Source organism: Convolutriloba macropyga, chromosome 15 (assembly GCF_964194025.1).
Source record: "Convolutriloba macropyga chromosome 15, txConMacr16.3, whole genome shotgun sequence".
NCBI lineage: Eukaryota > Metazoa > Xenacoelomorpha > Acoela > Convolutidae > Convolutriloba > Convolutriloba macropyga.
In genome coordinates, this window is record NC_134482.1 from 6,654,154 (window position 1) to 6,669,236 (window position 15,083).

The 15,083-nt window shown below is 35.0% G+C and overlaps 1 protein-coding gene across 3 annotated transcripts in view; it reads left to right on the top strand.

Annotated features, from left to right (window-relative positions):
• Positions 1-857: 857 nt before the first annotated feature.
• Positions 858-15,083, top strand: part of LOC142354335 (uncharacterized) — a 35,814-nt gene continuing 21,588 nt past the window's right edge. The window contains exons 1-4 of one of the 3 annotated variants that reach the window (XM_075406609.1): positions 858-1,050; positions 3,699-3,840; positions 12,139-12,333; positions 12,654-12,867. In XM_075406609.1, the coding sequence (XP_075262724.1) occupies positions 916-1,050; positions 3,699-3,840; positions 12,139-12,333; positions 12,654-12,867 (686 nt within the window). In that variant the 5' untranslated portion in view covers positions 858-915. Of the gene's footprint in view, positions 1,123-3,698; positions 3,841-12,138; positions 12,334-12,653; positions 13,060-15,083 lie in introns of those variants that run through there. The other 2 variants (XM_075406607.1, XM_075406608.1) reach the window with 2 other exon arrangements.

A 15,083-nucleotide genomic window follows, 5' to 3' on the forward strand; every position in this document is an offset into this window, starting at 1 on the left:
ATCGGAGGAACTTAATCAGAAATTGTTGACATGACCTTTTAACCATGAATATTACCATCAGTTCTTAATTACTATACATTACGAATTAAGCTACTTTTAAAGTACACTGTTCGAAAGTAGAAGTAAACGTTCTAAAACAAAAGTCAATGTTCGAAAACAAAGTCAAATTTCACTTCATGACTTTAGTTAAAAATCGGTAGAATACTCCTCTTCGAGTCTTAACAAGCATAATTCCCAAAAACACACAAAACTGTTATTCCATCTGTTCCGGCTAATTATTAGTCGCCTTTTCTGAAACGAAGCTAATCTTCGAATTTGTGAGAAAGACTTAAATATCTTGCGACGCAGATTTTTGAAAATAACGCAAATATTCAAATTTTTGGGAAACATAACGTAAATTTTTCAAAAAACGAGGATTTTCAAGTTTTGAAAAAGGTTTCAGCAAATAGCTTTGCTGAATAATAGCATAAATTTCCAGCTGTCAAAGCTGAAACTTTTTTGTTCAGTAAGATGAAGTATTTCTCAAACTGCAATTGAAAATATTTTTGGTGGTAGTTATCAAATATTGTGATATGTAAGTTAATCGAAATTAAGTGATGGAAAGAGTGCTTAGAAACTAAGACTGCATTTGCTTTTTATCTGTTCTTTAGCCCAATTAGAGGGGCGCTCTCAATAAATTATAAGTTGTTGATGTCAATAAAAACAAGATTGCCGGAAAATCTCATATAATAATTGAATATTTTGTTTTTGTAGCAAATATGTGTCTTCTTTAACCTTGAATGACAATAAGAATTTTGTAATTGCTCGCATGAATATCTTTCTTTGCCATGCAAATACACAGTTTGCGAATCTGTCAACACACAACATGAGAGATTGATTATACCTCAACAATCTAATGGAATTGATTGAGACAATATGTCGCAATCATCGTCAACAGCAGCATTTATTTGGCTCTTCTCTTGTCTTGTGATTAGAACTTGTTGTCTTTTTCCCAATTATGGATCTCAATTGACTTGTCCTCATTTGAAACCAGCCACCGTGAATATTCAGGCCCGAACTGTTTCCTGTTGACCGTGAATAAAGTTTGTTTCACTAACTATGACCTGTGTGACGTCACACAAAGTGAGGCTATCCAATCATTGCAATGATTTCATATTACATTAAAAAATTGAGATACCCCCCGCCCCCGCCCAAGCGCGTTTAATGAGAGCATAATATATTTGCCACTCAGGCGTACGTAATATATTATATCATCAAACAATATTTTACTATGAAATGGAGTGAAGGATAACGGAAAAGAACGTCAATGAAATCAAATTAAATTTTTTTTCAGGCTTATATTTTTTTCTGAGCAGTTGTGGCACAATATGATTTCGGCATGTAGCTCAGAACAAATTTAGAGAAACTAAGTTGTCCTAATTTTTTGCTCTGATCATTGTAATTTGACATGATCATGGTTCTTGGAATAATAAATAAAAACACAGAATAAAAGTAAGTATGCCCGGGCCGAGGAATTTGGCCAAAATTATGTAAGATCAGCGTCAACTAGCGTTGACAAGTCGGAAAATTCACCACAATTTTCTTACATAATTTTGCGTTGAATGCGTTGAATTTAAAGACAAAAATTCAACGCATTCAGCGCAAATTTATGTAATAAAAGGCGGTGAATTTTCCAACTTGTCAACGCTAGTTGCCGCTGATCTTACATATTTAGCGTTGAATTTAGCGTAGATCTTACATATTTAGCGTTGAATTTAGCGTAGACCTTACATATTTTTGCGTTGAATTTAGCGTTGATCTTACAAAAAATCAACGCGTAGAACTCTGGGTATGGGACTCGAACCACTGACCTCCTTTTTACTTGTCGCCTCTTCTACCTTTGCGCCACCGTTCCTTGGTTTCCTTAAGAGCCGAAATCCGTATAAAGCGTAGATCTTACATATTTTGCGTTGAATTTAGCGTAGATCTTACATATTTTGCGTTGATTTTAGCGTAGACCTTACATATTTTGCATTGAATTTAGCGTAGAACTTGCATATATTTCGTTGAATTTAGCCTAGATTTTACATATTTTTCGTTGAATTTAGCCGAGATCTTACACAATTTCAACGTATTCAACGCATTTATCATGTGAGAAGTACTGGGAAAAATTTAAGTTTTGAAAAAAATTTGAATTCATAAAATGGTCTGAAATGGTTTTTGCACCGTAAGAGAGCAAATGGTTATTTTTTGCTGACTTCATTTTTCTCAATTGTACAGTATAGGGGTCGAAACAGTAAAAAAATTAATTTTTCGAAAAAAAAACCTGAAAAATTTGAAATCTTCAAATGGTCTGAATTGGATTTTGCACTATTAAAGAGCACTAAAAAGTGACTTTTCTCACCTGTGCAGTATAGGGTTGAAACAGTTAAAAAATTAACTTTTTGAAAAAAAATTGAACTTGAAAAATTTGAAACCGTAAAACGGTGTCAATTGGATTTTGCACTATAAAAGAGCACTAAAAAGTGGTTTTTTGCTGACTTCGCTTTTCTCACCTGTGAAGCATAGGGGTCGAAACAGTGAAAAAATTGACATTTTGAAAGAAAACTTGAAAAACTTTTGAAATCATAAAGTGGTCTGAATTGGAATTCAAAAAATTCAACCTTAAATTTGTAAGATCTAAGCCAAAATTCTACGCAAAATATGTAAGATTGGTGTTGAAAGCGTTGAATTTATGTAAGATCTACGTTAAATTCAACGCTAAATATTTAAGATCTACGCTACAATTCAACGCTAAATATGTAAGATCTACGCCAAAATTGAACGCAAATATGTAAGATTGGAGTTGAATGCGTTGAATGCGTTGAATTTATGTAAGATCTACGCTAAATTCAACGCTGAATATGTAAGATCTACGCTAAAATTCAACGCTAAATATGTAAGATCTACGCCAAAATTCAACGCGAAATTATGTAAGATTGGCGTTGAATGCGTTGAATTTATGTAAGATCTACGCTAAATTCAACGCTAAATATGTAAGATCTACGCTAAAATTCAGCGTTAAATATGTAAGATCTACGCCAAACTTTAATGCAAAATATGTAAGATTGGCGTTGAATGCGTTGAATTTATGTAAGATCTACGCTAAATTCAACGCTAAATACGTAAGATCTACGCTAAAATTCAACGCTAAATATGTAAGATCTACGCCAAAATTCAACGGAAAATTATGTAAGATTGGCGTTGAATGCGTTGAATTTATGTAAGATCTACGCTAAATTCAACGCTAAATATGTAAGATCTACGCTAAAATTCAACGGTAAATATGTAAGATCTACGCCAAATTTCAACGCAAAATATGTAAGATTGGCGTTGAATGCGTTAAATTTATGTAAGATCTACGCTAAATTCAACGCTAATTATGTAAGATCTACGCTAAAATTCAACGCTAAATATGTAAGATCTACTCCAAAATTCAACGCAAATTTATGTAAGATTGGCGTTGAATGCGTTGAATTTATGTAAGATCTACGCTTGAGCGTAGATCTTACATAAATTCAACGCATTCAACGCCAATCTTACATAATTTTGCGTTTTTTAGCGTTGACTCCTCGGCCCGGGTGATTCAGCGTTGAAAATAAATTTGACATCAGTCCGGGCGGGTATCCACATTCACGCAAGGATAGATCATAATTGTTACAGGAAACAGTTCTGTTCAGGACTTAGAGGGACGCTGGTTTGTAGTAAGAAGAACTTCCAACTGGCCTGTGAGAGAAGTCAACTGTCCTCGATTCCCGTTATTTTACAATTCACCTCCCCCTTGCAAAGTGGCTCACTTCAAAATGTCCCCCAATCGAACTGGTAAGAAATTGTACCCTGGGAATACCACTGCCTCTGATCATGGAACGCATAAAAAATCAAAAGCACTGGATTTAAATTAAATGTAGTGATCTTGAATTCTCTTTTGTGAGCGATCATATCATTCACAAAATTAGGTCTCCATCTCTCAAACACTTACTAATCTCGGTTCTTAAATTCTTATAATACAACTGTCAGATTTTTCACAATAGCAGCAAAAAATTTTTTGTAACAGTTCTATCTTATCCCGGGTCGAGGTTTGGCGGTAAATTTTCGTAAGAAATGCGGTGAAATGCCGTGAAAAAAAAAGAATTTTCACCGCGTATTTCTTACATCTTTTTGCGGTGAATGCGATGTATCGCGGTAAATTTTCTTTTCACCGCTTGATGCGGTGAATTATTTTTTTTCACCGCATCTAGCGGTGAAAAAAAAATTCGTCGTAATAAGCGGTGAAAAAATAATCGCCGCTACCAAAACGCGTTGGAAAAAATTGACCACGATTCACTGCATTTACCGCAAAAAAAATGTAAGAGATACGCGGTGAAATTTTTTTTCACCGTACTTCACCGCATTTCTAACCAAAAATCACCGTGTCTTCCATCAATTCACGGCTGATTTTGTGTTATCTGAATCAGTGCTTCAGCTGATTTTTTTTTGTCAAACCAGACATCATCAGACAGCTCACTGCAGACAATTTCCATCAGCAATACTTTTTCATTGTTGAGCAACTTTTACTCAATTTTTTCAATTATTCAAGAGCTTCAAAATTCATGTAAGTTCTAATCTAATTTCATTTAAAAATTACGTTAGATCTACGCCAAATTCAAAGCAAAATAATGTTAGATTTACGCTAAATTCAACGCAAAGTTATGTAGGATTGGCAATCAGGTGTAGACTTTACATATGTTCAATGCATACAGCGCCAATCTTACATAATTTAGCGTTTTTAGCGTTAACTTCTAGGCCTGGGGTGGAATAGCGTGATTTATTTTTTTCACCGCATTCACCGCATTTCTTACATTAATTTAACATAATAGTCTATGCGGTGAATTTTTGTAAGAAATGCGGTGAATTTGGTGGAGAACTTTTGTAAGGAATGCGGTGAAAAGCGATGAATTGTTTTTTTTTCACCGCATTCACTGCAATCACTGCATTTCTTACAAAAAATTACCCAAAAACCTTGACCCGGGATAAGGCAAAACGTCCATTGAAAAATACGTATAAAAAAATGATCTCAAAATTATTTCCGACGGAAGACAAATTTATTTTGTTCACCGAAGCTGCCCTATTTAGTTCATCGTAGAAAACTCGATATGATCCTATGCAGCGCAATATTGTGTTTTGTAAGTTTTCTAATGCAACAGTAGACAAAACTTTGATAACTTATTAAGACTTAACTCATTAAGTTATCAAAATTTTGTCTACCGTTGCTTTAGAAAACTTACAAAAAATAGTACTGCGCCCTATAAGACTGTACCGAGATTTTAAAGACGTCGTACCCTATAAAAGGTAAATGCCGATCGCTCGAAACTGTCCTGCTGAAAAACGATTTTAAAGAAAGCACTCATCTCATTCCCATTCTTTTAAATCGTTTTCTATCTGTGGATACAATTTCCAAAGCTCCACGAAATAAACCTACAGAACTTAATACTTCACCTTATAAGTCCATAACATTTTTCCTAAAAGAGTTCTAGATTATTGTATATTACAATAACTATTTTGACTAAATAGATAAAAATGTCAATGTAATTTTTTCAACACATTTTCGCAGGTTACCAGCATAAACTTTTTGCACTTTTACAACTCAAGAAAAACAAGCAAAAACTTCAAAAAAATTAATAATTAACTTGGTTCGAGGTTTTTTTACAAATGCTTGGGTAGTTTTGTAAATTCTTAATTTTGACTCTTTATTGAGTTTGGTACGTTCTTATTATTTCATTTTTTCGAGCTTGATTTGAACTTAAAATGCTTAGTTATTACGGCCCGGATTATGCTTCGTACAAAAGCACAACAAGATCTTATTACATTTTTTTTCTAAGACTTATAAAAGTGCCGTGAAACACTCTTCCAAAATGTTCTATTTCGGGCAACATGGTTAGTTTCTAAAAAGTATAAACTTTGGTTTTCTAGATATTTTTTGGTGGAAGAGTTGATTGAATTAACAATTTCGAATAGATGGTTTCAAATTAACACTTTCGACGCAACAGCACTCACTCATTTCTCTGAGTCAAACACGAACTCTTTGAATTTTTAGCTCCTTGATAAGTCACTTTCCTGCAAACTTCCTTCTCTTTTTTTGTTGAGAAACATCTTTTAGTCTAATGGGTCAATTCTCAGTTCCACTGATATTTCTCCAAACTCTGCTGCTGAAAATTGTACAACATTGTCGTTATTACTCCAGAACTGTTTATTACTAAAGCATGTGTTGTCTTTTTTGGTTGCCAATGAAATTGAATCCGAAGAAACTTTTTTCTTCAATTGGTTTTCTCGTCATCACATTTTTTTTTCTAAATCTGTTTTGGCAAGCAACTCTGTTGCTGTTGATGCAAAATTTCAATAAAATTGGTTCACTGCTAAGAAGAATCTTCAAATTGTCCATTTTGTGTGTTGTCTAGGCGGATGTGACTGTTTCAAATTGTTGGTTGACTGCTGTGGTCTAATGATTCATTATTACGTATTCTCTATATTGCTTTATAATATAATATTTCAGTTTTTTCCTTGACAGTTCAACCTGGTCAATGATATTTTCGCTTAGAATAAAAAGACATACCGTTAAATTGCCTGTCAGGTAAACTTTCGTTTTTCTCTGCATTTCTTGATGGTTATCGAATTTACGTTTTTGAGTTTGATAGTCTATCGAAAACTTACTGTTTTCGTTACTGCAATGTAATTCAATAAAAGGGATGTTCACTTAGTCTTTACGCTTTAAAAGTTGTTTCAAATCCATATCCTCGTCGTTCTGCTAAGCAATAGTCCGCAGTGGGGCCCTGGCAAAAATAAGCAAACTGAGCGCTCTCCTATCAGAAGCAAGAGCAACCGCTGATGATACTTCACAGGATGAACAAGATTTTTTTCAAGTTCAAAGCAAACGTAAGCGTTTTCGAAACCAAAACGAGAGGAATTCGAAGTCAAAGCCAGTTAGACCAATAGTTATAACAATCAATCCGAGACCAACTCAAGTGCAATTTGCCTGAGCTATGAAGACAAAATTCCCACTACTGAAAATACAACGAATTAGAGAATTGCCGAACACACTCGATTTCTTTATCCAACCGGAGAACAAAGCCTTCAGAGATAGTCTCATGTCAAGTACAAACCTTCAACAATTATTTCCAAACGCCGTAAACACATGAAATACACTGCCAAAAGCCAAGTCCAAACCAAGTTTTGTTGTAGTCAATGTGTAGCGCAGCATTCAAGAAAATGAAATAAAAGAGGAACTCTTGAGCAATAACGGAGTGAATGTAGTAAAAGTGTCGAGGATTATAAGCCGAGCAAGTAGCAAACCTACAACGCTTATCAGAGTAATAACAGATTCAACAAATCACGTCTTAGCAGCACAAAAGCACGGTGTAAAGATCGGTTGTCTGGTCAATAGATGTGAACAAAGCAAAGAGCCGCCAGATGTTAAACAATGCTTTAAGTGTCAGAAATATGGACACTCCGCCATTGAGTGTAAAAACCAGCAGTGTTGCCTGCGATGCTCAGGCCAGAGCACAGTAAAACAATGCGCCGAACCAAAAGAAAAAGCCAAGTGTACAAATTGTGGTGGATCGCACGCATCTGTGTACAAAGGATGCTCCTCCTATCAAAACGCAGTTGTTGAAGCGACACAGAGAAAACAAGATATCAAGTACTCAGCAGTTGCAAAGAGACAAATCGAAATGTTACAACCAAACGCAACTGTCTCAGCGATGAACATAAGTGTTTTAGATGCTGAAGTACTCAGCAAAATCCATTCAACCATCAATACAATGTCTTACAGTGATCAATCAATTATGTCAGTATTAGTGCAAGCAGAATTTTTGGTGATAAAAGAGGTCAAAAAGTTCATGACAGCATCAAAGAAGCTAACAACATTTTCACGAATTTTCCAATGCAAAAAATTTCAACAAACAGCCATCAATTCAGCCAACATGAATAAAAGAAAACTTATGCAATGGAACAGCCGAGGCTTATCCAAAAAAAAATATTGGAACTCCTCCTATGCCTGAAGGAAAAACATTTTAATATTGTGTGCTTGAATGAAGTCAAGAGCAGGCAAAATGAAAATCTAACCGATTGTTATTTCGTAGTTACAGAAACGAGAGCAAGTAAGTCACATGGCTCAACAATTTTAGCGAAGAGGGGAAGGAACGACAATAATAGAAGTTAAACCAGAGAAGTTTGATAGAAACGATCGAGGAAAAGTTTTCGAAATAATAAAAGCATGCTTTGAAGTACCTGTTCTAGGTCATCTCTGGGTTATAGCTCTCTACAACTCACCAGGTCGCGATTTGAACCCATCAGAAACTTTTGAAACTGATACGAATAACGTTTTTATCTGTGGACATTTCAACGCTCCACATCAGGAGCTGAATTGCACATATAATACTGAGAAAGGTGATAAAATAATTCAAACCGTTGAATCTGGAAATTTAAGCTTTTAAATAACGGTTGTCACACATATCAATCATATCAAGGAGAATGTCGAAATATGCTTGATCTATATTTCGTTGATAAATTAGTCTTCAAATTTTTTGACACATTTTTAGTTTCCGATGACTTTGGTAGTGACCACAGCTCAACCATTACTACCTTGAATATAGTAACTCAGATCAGATTTGATTTGAACAAGAAGATCAAGTCCAGGACCAGATAAAATCAGCAATAACATCCTGAAAAGGTTACTTAAATGCCTCAAAGCATATATTTGTCCGCTGATAACTAGCTCAATAAACAGTTCTTATGTTCCAACTACATGGAAAGATTCACAGGTCAAAATGTTACCAAAAATGAACAAAAACAAAAAAGCTGCAGAAAACTATCGACCAATCAGAATAACCAATTGCATTGCAAAAGTTTGTGAAACAGCAGTAAAGTTTATTGTTCTAGCGCACTGTGAAAACAATGATGTCTTCAGTGAAAGGCAAAGTGCATATAGAAGGATCCGTTGCACAACTGATAATTTGTTCAAAATTTTTCAGCACGTAACAGAAGCATTTCAATCGTCCGCAATGGTTAGATTTGACTGCCTAGATATTTAAAAAGCGTTTGATGCAGTGTGGAGACTAGGACTTCAAAACAAACTGCTGCAAATTGGTGTGCATAAACCTCTGATAAAATGGGTTAACTCTTTTCTCTCTCAGAGAAGCTTCTTCGTGAAAACTAATAACTCAAAAAGTAGCACATTCTCAATACTAGCTGGAGTACCTCAGGCCAGCGTCATTGCACCAATGCTCTTCCTGGTTTATGTCAGCGGCATTCCTGAAATACCTGCACAATTTTCTCATTTTAGTGATGATTTTGCCCTTTACTACAGCTCACGCTCTTGTAGATTAATTCAAGAAAAAGTTCTGTAATCACTAGAAAAATTGATCAAATGGTGCAAAAAACTGAAAATAAGAATAAAATTAAAGCAAAACAAATTTCATGCTTTTTAGAAATGTGTCAAAGAAAGTTTCCAGTTTAGACCTTCTTATTCCTCTAAATAAGAATAAAAATAAGGCAAAACAAATTTTATGCTTTTTAAAAATGCAACAAAGAGAGTTTCCAATTTAGACCTTCTTATCAATGGCACACGAATTGAAGGCGCTAATTCAATCAAATTTCTTGGCGTAAAACTCACCCCACATCTAAAGTGGAACGAACACTGCAAAAGTTTGGTGGCAAGAAAAAACAAAAGAATCTACCAACTATGGCGGTTCAGTCCGATCAACATTAATGAAGAGTGCTTGCTGACCTTGTATAAATCGTGGGTTCGACCTCTATTTCTCTATGCGAATGCCTGCTGTATTGACCAATATAATTCAATTATCAAAAACATACAACTGACCCAAGCATTAAGAATTTGTAAGAGGGAACCCCGCTGGTACAGTGTCAAAAAAACTGCATGAAGAGGCCAATTTACCTTCAGTAAGAGATTTTCAGATTAGATTAGCAAATGAGCACCTGAAACGGGCAAAAGAAAACAAGATTGAATCAAAACTTCAACTCATCCAGAAAACGAGACAACGTGCGGGGAACAGTTATCAAAGCACACTGAACCATCTGTCCTGCTTTATATCGTACTCCTGCTTTATATCGTAGAAAAGCCAGAACAGCCATCATCCAATGGCTTATTGCCAGCCGCCTGTTTAGTTAATTCGGGGCAAAAGCCGAACAAACAACGTCCTAACCGAACAGCTAAGCCAGCCGCTCACCTACTAAATTTGGGGCTTAGCTGTGAGAAATGAAAACAAAACAACAGCAAGTTACACAACTGTTATCTACTAAACAATCTTTATCGTTAACAACATGCTAAACCAAGAAAACGTTCATGTTTTTCACATTCACTCCACTGATATCTTTATCAAAATTAAGTTACGGTTGTACAACTAACGACATAATACAGTGCTATGTTCGGTTTGGTTCAGTGGTTTTAAGTTTGAGGTTAGCATAGCACTTTTAACTGCTTCTTATTATTCCTTCTCTATTTTACTTCTTTCTTCAAAACACTTTAATTTTGTCTTTGAAGACAAGTTACTAAATGTTGCAACTGCACTTTTTCTTAATTTCCCTCAATTTATTTTAACGCGTCTTAACGCTTTCCTTCTTGAAAATCACATTTTTTACGACAAGCGCAGCCCTCTAATTCTTTGATCAAATGACGCGCAGTAATTCAATCCCCAACGTGAGCGCAGCCTTATTTTTATTTTCTTTTCTTTTATTTGTTTATTTATTTTTTTATCTAATCTTCTCACTCTCAATATTCATTACTTCTTGAATAATTAATTTTAATAAACGACTTTTTTACTTTAAATAAAAAATTATTGATTATTATCTTATCACGCATAGAAAAACGGCGAACTAATTAACTTCTACTAGGCTAGCCGAGAACACCAAGAAAAAGAGTAAAGGCAAGCAGAGCCAGCAGAAGCCCTTCCCGGCGCTCGAAATGGCTCCAGCAACAAGAGAAATCAATTGGTTTTAAAGGAAAAAACTCTTTAAAACCAGGAGCCTAAACTCATCTTTCCGATACTTCGAACTTTCTATTTTACTTATTGATGCCTTTTAAATTGATTGAACTTGATTGTACATACATTAATAATATTAAAGGTAATTCAATAAACGGGATGTATTTCGGTTTTGTTCTGATGATTAACTTTTGAAATTTCTTTTGTTTTCAAAACAACCTTTTTTTGTTACTAGTCGTTTTATTAATAAATAGGGTTTAAAATACATCTGCCAACCAGATAACTTTTTTCTTATAGTTTTCTTTTTGTGTCACGACCTCCACATATTAGCTTCAACTTTTCTTGAAAACAGAGGGCCTTCCAGAGAGCGCTCATGTGAGCTTCGTTGTGTGTGTGGGTCAAATAGAAAAATACCTCCTGAAAAAAATATATAACTCCTTTGAATCTGATCAATTTTTAAAATTCTTTGTGAATTGGAAAATAAAGACAGGAAGAGCTGATTTCGAAAGCATGTATGGCAACCCATCATTAATTTTTAAGAACGGTTATGCATGATCATGGTAAATCCAACAATTTTTCATTTTTGTAAACAGAGAGACAAATATTAAATTAATTTTTAAATATTTGGAAGATTTTCAGAAATTTTGAGACTTATGAAAACTCCCATCGTTACCTATTTATCTTTTGTTTTCCAAAACTGCTCATGAAAAAAAAATTACAAGCTGTTATAATGCAGAGTATTGTTTGAAAACATCAAAAAGCTATTCTGATAGCCTATCCAATGCATTAAATGATATTTTGTATGCTGCAGAAAGCAAGTATGTGAAAATATTTTGCAGCACACAGATTAATAACAGACTTCTTTTTACACAAAGCTTCGGGAAAATCGTTTCCAATGTCTTAAAAGGAATAACCGCACTTATATTTTCGAGGCTCATACTTTATGACCGTAACAAAGTATACATTTTCGATCACGGGTGCATTTTTATTTATTTGCGACCACGCGAGTTATTATGGTTTAATTTGTTTTCATTAAAAATAGAAATTTTGAAAAATCAATTTTGTAACAGGAAAGTGTCGAGTTATAATAGCGATGAACTTTGCCGTGACCCTAAGGCAGCTAATGTGTCTCTTTTCTGTTTAACAGATGGTCTAATTGTCATGAAAATGACTTCTTGCTATCGATACTCTACCACCATTGAATGCCCAACAGAAAATTTGAAGTTATACAGATATACACAGCCTCAAATTATAGCAGGCGGGCGGTACCCACACAGAAGAGCAGAGAAACATCTGGAGCGAAAATACCGACGAGCTGGATTTGAGTCAAAATCTTTTCCAGGTACTAACCACATACTTCTAGTATCCACCCACTCGCCCATCAATCCATATATTCGAGAAATTCAATAATCAAGACAAATTATGACTATAACGTTATGTCAAATGAAAACTTTGTTTGACACCGTTATGTTTGTTTATTTCACAGCTATGCTCAGAAAAATTAAGTGTGAGATAGAAACGATAAATGTTATATAAAGCAATAAGAGTCGGGGTGGCTATATTTTCCTAAGTCCTTTTGAACGGGGGCAGCAACTTGGGTCACTGTCAAGCAAGAAAAATATGACATTAGTACGGGACTCTAATTTTTCATTTTTTTACCAGGGACATTTATGCAAGTGTTAGATTTCTATTGGGACGGGTGCACTGGACTGCGAAGCCTTTTCTGCCAGCTATACGCCAACAGTCTAAACAAAACGTCGTCACAAGAAGAAACTTCAGACCCTCCCAATTTTGTCATTCTATACATGGACGAATCTATGGCTTTAGTTCACACGTGTACCGTTTGTAGAAATTCTATCAGTGATGTGAAATATCAGTTCGCTTATATTCTCTCACGCAACATGAAATATTCCAGAAGCAAAGCCAAAATTTTGGAGACAAAATTGATAAATATTCCAGGAATTAAACCCGTTTTGATCGACGTTTTATCGTCAGACTCATGCAAGTATGTTAAAGTTAAAAACAGTTCATCTGATTTGGAGTTATATATTTAATGCTAACAAATTTTTTATCGAGAAAGGTTGCCTCGAAAACCCGGGTCGAGGTGTCACCGTCATTCAACCCAAAATTATGTAAATTAAGCGGTGAATGCGGAAAATTTTGTAAGATAAGCGGTGAATGCGGTAAAATTACATAAATCAGGGGTGAATGCGGTGAAAAAAACCTTTATCGCCTGGTAGCGGTGAAATTACATCAATTCACCGCTTTGAAAATAAGAGGCGAATGCTGTGAAATTACATAAACCAGGGGTGAATGCGGTGAAAAAACCTTTAACGCCTGGTAGCGGTGAAATTATATAATTTCACAGCTCAATACAGAAGTGAAATTACATCAATTCACCGTTTTGAAAAAAGAGGCGCATGCGATGGAATTACATAAATTCACCGCTTAACCTAGTGGTGAACTTACATTAATTCACCGCCTAGAAAAAAAAGCGTTGAAATTGTGTGAGAACAGGAGAGAATGCGGTGCAATTGAATACATTCATCGCTAAACTTAGCGATCAAATTACATAGACTCACTGCTAAAAAAGTGTTAAAAGTGTGTGAGAGCTCACAACTTAGTGGTGAAAAAACATAGAATCACCGCTTATAAAACGCTTCGAATTGCCTTTTGTTCAGCGAAGTTAAGATACATTTAATAAAAGACGAACAGAAAATTTACCCAAAAACAATCATACATCTTTTTGAAACTTTATTAAGCGGTAAATTTATGTGATTTCACCACTAGAGGAAGCGGTGAACTTACAAAAATCACCACATTTCACCGCCCAAACTTGTAATTTCACCGTTTACAAAAATCACCAATCTTACAAAAATTCAGCGCGTATGTTTTACAAAAATTACAGTGAATTTGAATTAAATTCAATCAATAAGCTAGATTTTAGCGAGAAGATGCGCAATGGAAGAAAAAGTGGCTGAAAGGCAGGAGGTGAGAGGTTAAAATCCGTGCAAGGACGGTAGCTTGTAGTAAGCGGTGAAATGTGGTGAGTTTTTGTAAGTTCACCGCTTAATCTGGTTGTGAACTTACGTTATTTCACCGCATTCACCGCATTTCACCGCAAAATTGTGTACAAAATTTGCGTTGAAAAAAACAACTTTTCACCGCTTATCTTACATTTTTCCAGTATTTTCCCATCCCGGGAAAAGGTCATTCATAATTGAATTTAGTTACTCAGCTCTGTTCAAGTTGGACAGAATGGCGGTTATTCAAGATAAGAACAACTTCAAAACCAATTTTCCCCATTTCAAGTCAAATGTTTATTAATTTTGCTTGAATGAAAAAATTCTCTGTCATTTTCTTCGAGTTTCCCCACTAGGCTCTAGGCACTAAAACTATCGCTTTTATTTCCAAACTAAACAGAAGATGCATCAATTGATTTCATTCAGATCAATCTGGACTGTAGCAATACAGGATGCACTCCACCAGCCAATCAGAGACTGAGAAGACACTATTCTCTTTTATATAGCGCTAACACCACTTAGTGTAGACAGTCTATTAGAGTAGTCGCGCGATGTGTATAACTATGACTCCGGTGTTAACTCTTTAATACATCGTCATAATTGAAGTAAACCTTCAGTGTTTTATAGCGTCGGTTATTCTGAAAGATATAGATGAGCCTACTTCGCTCGCAGAAAGAAGTAGCCCTAGCTCTTTTTAACGCTACAAAAGGAGCCCACAACGGGTCTGCCTTAACTGGTGCGACCAGTGAGTTAACGAAGTCTAACTGCAAAAAGAACTCAAACAAAACACACTGTTCTCCCCTGAGAAGAAAACTTAGAAATAGTTTAAATAATTTTATATTCTTTTTACACTTTAAATTTAGAAAAAGGAAAAACACAATTCCACAAAATAACTAACTAAAACAACAAAATAACACTGGTACTATCAAAATGAGTCGTCACAATGGTTAAACTTCATCAAATTCGGATTCAAATTTCGAAGAACTACAACTAGTTGTTCTAGCAGAACAGAACAAACAACTTATGAGTGAAATTTTACTATTTAAGTTTACACACTACAAACACCACG